At 42.1% G+C, this 6,593-nt stretch overlaps 1 protein-coding gene across 1 annotated transcript; it reads right to left on the bottom strand.

Annotated features, from left to right (window-relative positions):
- Window positions 1-1,006, bottom strand: LOC126713304 (uncharacterized). Its single transcript, XM_050413028.1, has one exon. It carries the CDS (start codon window positions 900-902, stop codon window positions 312-314), a length of 591 nt encoding a protein of 196 aa, XP_050268985.1. The 5' UTR covers window positions 903-1,006; the 3' UTR covers window positions 1-311.
- Window positions 1,007-6,593: the final 5,587 nt, after the last annotated feature.

Here is a 6,593-nt window from a genome sequence, read left to right as displayed (position 1 = left end):
TTATAAAAAGTAAAACTTTCCCAAAACTGCTCCCATAAGCCTAAATTTTTAGTTCACTAACGAAAACTTGAGCTCATAATCAAGTTAATAATTTACAACAAAACCAAAAAATTCCCATTACAACCTCAAAAACCTAGAAACCTTAACTAGAAGGGAAAAAAAAAAAAAAAAAAATCAATTTTTACACTTACCATCCACCAAAACAAATTGGGTAATCCAAATTAAAATTACCCATACAACCAAATTTCCCAAAACTAACAAAAAAACAACAAAAACTAACAATCATAAAAAAAAGAAAAGAAAAAGAATTATTAGCAGTGGAAACCTAAGACAGATCCATCACTCACAGCAATGACAACCTTACAATCCGCTTTAGCGTCCACGTGGTGGGTAAAGATATGCAAGACCCGAACCCGACCCGCCATCTCCATCTTCGACTCTATCTCCATTGTCGGCCCGACCCGATACCCACCGCCACCTTGTACGGGTCCCATTGCACTCACCGTTTGTGGGGCCACCAAAGGGAAAGACTGAACAGCAAAAGTGGCCGCCATGTACTGGGTCCGACCCGAGTCGATTGTGCCGGCGGGTATGAACATGAACCCGACTTGGTTACCCGAATAGAGGAGCTGGAGTGTGCTGTCGTAGTGAGTGAAGGGGGCTTTGTTTGGGTTCCGAACGGCGACGTATTGGGAGAAAGTGAAGTTAACGGTGGAGGAGTTGTAAGAGACGGAGAAGGAAGGGAGGTTGACGGCGTTAACGGAGATTTTGGGGTCATGGGGTTTGAAGACAGTGAAGTAAACGATGAAGATGATGATGATAACGAAGATGAGGAAGACTGTGGCGACTATGCATGAAGCTAAGTTTGTACGGCCCGATGGGGGTCTCTGTGGTTTGCTCATTTTGCTTTTGCTTTTCCCTTTGCCTTTGCCTTTGCTTTGAGAGTGGGATTATCTATGTCATAGAGAGAGTGAGAGTGAGAGAGTAAGGAGGTGTGTTTGGATGTGGGGTTGGGGTATTTATTGAGGGTGAGTAAAAAGGAAAAGTGGGACAAATAGGAAAAATTAGGTTTTAATTGATGTGATATCATTATCAATGATTCAATGTTGTGAATTTTTTTTTTTTTAGTTCATAAAATAGAGGAAGGATACAATTTTATATTGATGAGTATGACGCTGATGTGGCACATTAGCTGAGTCGATTATGATGAGTTGGCAACTCGGCTACTTATGATGATGTGAATGCCTAATTAGCCTAAGCATGCCTTAATTGAAAAGTAACATACACTTGAAAGAGTAACGTTTTAGATGGAGGAGGAGTTCAAACCTTAATAAAATACGGTGAATTGTATAACTAAATCTCAAAACATCATCCTTGGAGCCAAATCTTTTGCTAGAATTCAAATTTCTAATCTATAAAAAGACTTCATATGGGATTTGTAGTGACATGTGAGGATTTTGTCTCTATATATGTTTGGATTATTGACATGAGTATTTTTATTTCAAACCAAATGAAAAGATTGTGAATCGGAAAAAAACGAGTGGTGAGATGATAAATGGATCATAAGTATGAAATTAGATGTCTTAATTTTAAGGCTAAAGTATTATTTACATCATTTAAAGTTGAGGTTGTTTTTAAATTGTTAATTCAAATATTATTTACACCCAAATAAGTGATATGCTAACATTTCGAGTTGATTCGACTCGATTAGAAAATGTATTGACTTGCTATAGAATTACATATCCAAACTGAGTCAAACTACTAAAAAATTGGACCAATCTTACTCATTTTTTGCATAGATTTCAATTTTGGTGTTTAATTTCCCATATGAGGCTCACGACTCACCGACATTGGCCCATATCTCATTCTTTTTGGTTCCAACATTTGCGAAATTCGTCAACTCACTAACATATGCTTCAACATGATGTCGTCCTTCATCAATATTTTTTAGGCCATCAGTAAAGTCATTCTCAGTCTATAGTATCTTCTCTCATTGGTCACTGATGCACCCATTTTCCAGCCCTTGTAGTTGTCTTTCGGCACATTCTTCCATTGTCATGATTCTAATTTGTACAGTTCTTTCTCCATTATGTATGAATCATCATCCATCTAATCCGATCATTCACCGTCACCTTCTAGGCATCTTTAAGACATCAAGTTTCTATTTCAAATTTTAGGCATCATTAAGAATCTACCTTGAGTTTGAGGGGAGCGTTAAAAGATATAACTCGTACAAGTTTATGTGTAATGGGCCAAGAGATCCAATATAATGTAGACATTGTTATGACTAACCCTAACTCCTATAAATACCCTATTAGGATTTTTTTTAAACAAAGAATGCTTAGTGATGATGTAGATTCTATGAGATTCTTCCGTGGACATAGACAATTTAACTGAACCATACAACCCTTGTGTAAGGCCAGATTTGGATCCCTAACCCAAAAGATGGATGGACCTAGGCTCAAAAAACCCAAAACAATGAATTTATAGAGAGTGGGTTGGAAAATTGAGCTAAAATGAAAAGGACAACCAATAAAGTAGATTCAAATGATAAGAACATGTAGTTAGATTGATTTAATCTAGAGAAAATCGTCCTCTGCGTAATTCGAGCAGATCAATTCTTATATAATTCTCACAAGTTTGGTTACAAATTTGATTCCTGATTGCTACAGTGTTTTCCTCTTCTTTTCTCGATCTCACTTCTCCTACTACTTCCTTCCCCTTTTATACTCTCTTCTCCCTTCATCTTTACCATCTACGTGCAGGCCAGATAGTTGGTGTTGATCCCTGTCCCATCAGCATCTTCCATAAGTCTTCTTGTAGTAGCTATAAGGCTGAAAATCACTGTTCAGGTATCACCTCCACATTAATGCGGTGGTAGTAGCTTTCTCCTTAGATATTTTAGGACTTCCCCCTGTCCTATGTTTTTGCAATGCCTATCCATACCAATAGAACTTCCTGGAACGTTCCCCTGGACGGTAGACCACTTTTTCAGACCTCGGACTTGGTTAGCCGAGGAGGCATTCATCCTCGGCCCACCCTCTCGGGCCATTATGACGAAAACTAACTTCTTCATTTACCAACACGGGCTCCCTTGACAACGTTTACTCCTCTTCGGATGACCTCTCATCCTCGGATTAGGCCTCAGGCCCAATATCTACACAGATAATGAGCTCTTGGCCCAATGCCCCTACAATAGCCCCTCGAGATTCTTCTTTTTGGCTCCTCGACAAGAAAGAAGGATTTCGACGTCACATTAGCTAGTCTGTGCCCATCACATATTACCTTTGCCCATGTAGATGCTTTTTTAACTGCCCAAGACACGTTCTTGACACTTCAGCATACGAGACACACTCTTCATTAAATTTTTACGGCTATTTGTTCCCCACGTTCTACGGCATGATGTAGATCTAACGATTGAGGATTCTGCTGGGACATGGGTGGGAACTTTCCTGCTTTGTAGCTTTCTCTTTGATATAAATATTACTCAAATCAATCACTCACCTTATTTTAGCATTCACTTAGCTCTAGCGCACATACACTGAACTTGCCAACCTTCCCAACTCACTCGTGCTCTTACAAATACCAAAAGCCCGTCTGAGGATACTTTCCTTTCTTCTGTAAGTTTTCATAAATCCCTTTCACTTTATTTTTCCACAAACTTTTCTTTTCTTAATGTCCTTTCCTCCTCAGATCTTATTCCTTTTCATTATCTTCTTAGTGCTCCTAATTCTCCCTTAGGAATGGGTAGATTCAAAAGTTTGGTAGACTCTGAGGAGGGAATAGAGAGCTTTAGAGCTCTGTACAGGATCCCTCCAGGGGTAGGTATTTGGTACTGTAAAGAGGGGGCAGTGGCACGAAGACATGCAAGAGGGAGAGGTAGTGATCCCGATGATTGCCTTTATAGAAGAAGGGATGAGAATCCCTATGGGTAGAGTCACTAGGGACTACCTTAGGGCTCATAGGTTGACCTCCACCCAGTGCGCCCCAAACATGTTTAGAATTCTAGAGAGTGTAGACGCCCTTAAGGAAAAGATGGGCTTAGGGTTGACCCACCACGACGTCAACTGGGTGTACAACCTTCACCACTTAAAGGGGCAAGGATATTACCTAAAATCTAGGTACCCTGAAGTTAGTCTTATCTAGTGCCTTCCTGATTCAAACAAGGGCTTAAACAAAGACTTTTTGATTGTGTCTGAGGAGTGGCACGATGGCCTTTTTTGCCCGACGAGAGAGGGGACACTAGGTGGGATCTTAGGTCTAGGTGATTTATTTGTACTTAAGTTTCTCTTTAATTCACGCTATTTCTTGCTGATGATATTTTTTGTTTCTCTTTATGATTTTGCATATAAGAACGTTGCTGTGCCTAATTTCAATCTTGTGAACGAGTCAAATTTGGACAAGATCTTGAAGGCCGAGGTGTTCGTACACTCGAACGGCCAACTTAGGGCAACACACATCATCCTTGGCTACACACCTATATCTAAGACCTTCCAGGTGTCGAAGTGTATCATTAAGGCATGGGACCTGCGTCTTCATCGGATAAGTGTAGACGCGCCATGTTTCCTCATTTTCGATCCAATACCAGAGGGTGTCTTTACCACCACCCCCATACCAAAAGGAGTACCTAAGGTAGAGGCTTCCTCTTCTCGTCCTATCAATAAGGAGGAGGAGGAAGAAAAAGAAAAAGAAGAAGGAGAAATATTTGAAGTGTTCGATTCCGAGGACGACTTCGAGGTGTTCAACCGGCCACTGTCTCCAGTTGAAGAAAGCTAAGTACAAGAGGCCTCCCCCGTTCTAGACAACATGGGAATACAACGAAAGTCGAGGACTGGTCTCTTGGAAGCAATGGAGTCTACCTTGGGAAGTAAGGCGCCCGAGAAGAATGCCCAAGCTAAACTCCCTCCTCCCTTTCCCACTCAGCCTCCTCAAGTTGATCCTGTTGATCATAAAAGGAAGAGGGATTAAAGGAACCAAGACTTGGGGGAGGGAGGCAAGGGTCCTCTTCCCAAGGATGCTGAGCCCCAAAAGGGGGCAAAATAGGCCAGGATGACCTAAAACCTTACGGATAAAAGAGCTGAAACCTAGGTTAGGGTTCCCATCTGGGCACCTCCCTTTGTCCTGGATGGAGCCCCCCTTCTTTCTGATGCATCCATCAGGAGTTCCCATCAGGAGAAGGCGGGTTATGTTGCTGATGCATTGGAGCAGGCCTTGCTGCTACCTGCAGACATGTTCGATCTAAGAACCATGAGGAAACATGAACTGTTCCTCAGTTTGAAGAGGGACTTGGCCCAGGTAATCCTATTAATAGCTTTTGTCACTTTTACTTTCATAGCATTAATCTTTCTTGTACCTATACTCATCTTGGACTTTCTTAACTCACATGTCTTCTCATTGCTGTTTATTTATTGTCTTTCTCTTTTTCTTTTTAAAGGCTGTCCAAGTCGCCTATAGAGCTGAGGAGATAGTTATCAGCTCTTATAGACTAGCCAAGGACAAGAAGGGTAGGCGCATTGCCACCGTGAAGTCCTTTGAGGTAGTTGAGAAGAAGTCTCTAGACCTCACTGCTAAGCTAGCAGAGGCTGACCATGCCAAGAAAAGCGCCGAGTTTGCCTTGAATGTGATGGAAAGGCAGGCTGAGGGTCAGAGGGTACTTCTCCGCCAGGTCGAGGAACAATTGGCCGCCTCCAAAGAACAAATTAATGCTCTCAAGAAGAAGTTGGAGGAGACAGAGAAGGCCCGAGATCAAGCAGAGCAGAACGGCTACGACATAGGAGTGGCCGAGACCGAGGAGGCCTTAAGGGTTGAGGTCGTAGGGGTGTGCAGACATTACTGCTTCCAAGTGTGGGATGAGGCCCTCAACCAGGCTGGGGTTGAGGCCTCTTTTGCTCTTAGGAGGGTAGAAAATGTGTATTACCCCCCAGCCATACGCACCTTAGGCTCCTTGGGCTCTTGAGCCGAGCCGGTCCCCCTGGAGGTAGGTGAAGGTCAAGGCAACCCATCCAAAGCTCCTTCTGCAGTCAACACCTCTTCCTAGGAGGGCAAGCTGAGGACATTGCAAAGGTTGGGGATGCCAATAAAGAAGTAGTCCAAGATGTCGCCTTGCCTCCAGTTGCCTCCAATGAGCCCTCAAAGGAAAAAGAGGCTTCTCAAAGCATGGAGCTGGTGCTGGCCACCCTTCCCATACCGCCGAAAGAGGATCTCAAAGGCAAGGCCCAAGTGTCCACCACGGCCGCATCTACTCAGCCTCCCAAGAACCCAAAAGACAAGCTTGTAATAAAAATGAAGCAATAGATTGTTCCCTTGTAGTTCACTTATCTCTTTTGGAGGTTCAATATTAATGAAAATTGCAAGTCTTTCCCTTATAATTTTGTTGCCAACACTGATCCAAACTTAACCTTTGTTTGATTCAACACTTGAGAAAAAAAATGTGATAATGAGGTATATCTTGAACTTTTGATCTGCATAATTGGCAGTATAATTTTCACATATCCCATGATTAGTAGCAAAAAATTGTTAAATCTACTAAGTCTATCACCTTGGCAGAGCATGGTTTTAACTTTTAAGGATATACACAATAATGCAGCATACAT

Source organism: Quercus robur, chromosome 2, assembly GCF_932294415.1.
Source record: "Quercus robur chromosome 2, dhQueRobu3.1, whole genome shotgun sequence".
NCBI lineage: Eukaryota > Viridiplantae > Streptophyta > Magnoliopsida > Fagales > Fagaceae > Quercus > Quercus robur.
Note: the sequence above shows the minus strand (reverse complement) of the source record. Positions and strands in the feature narration are given on the sequence as shown.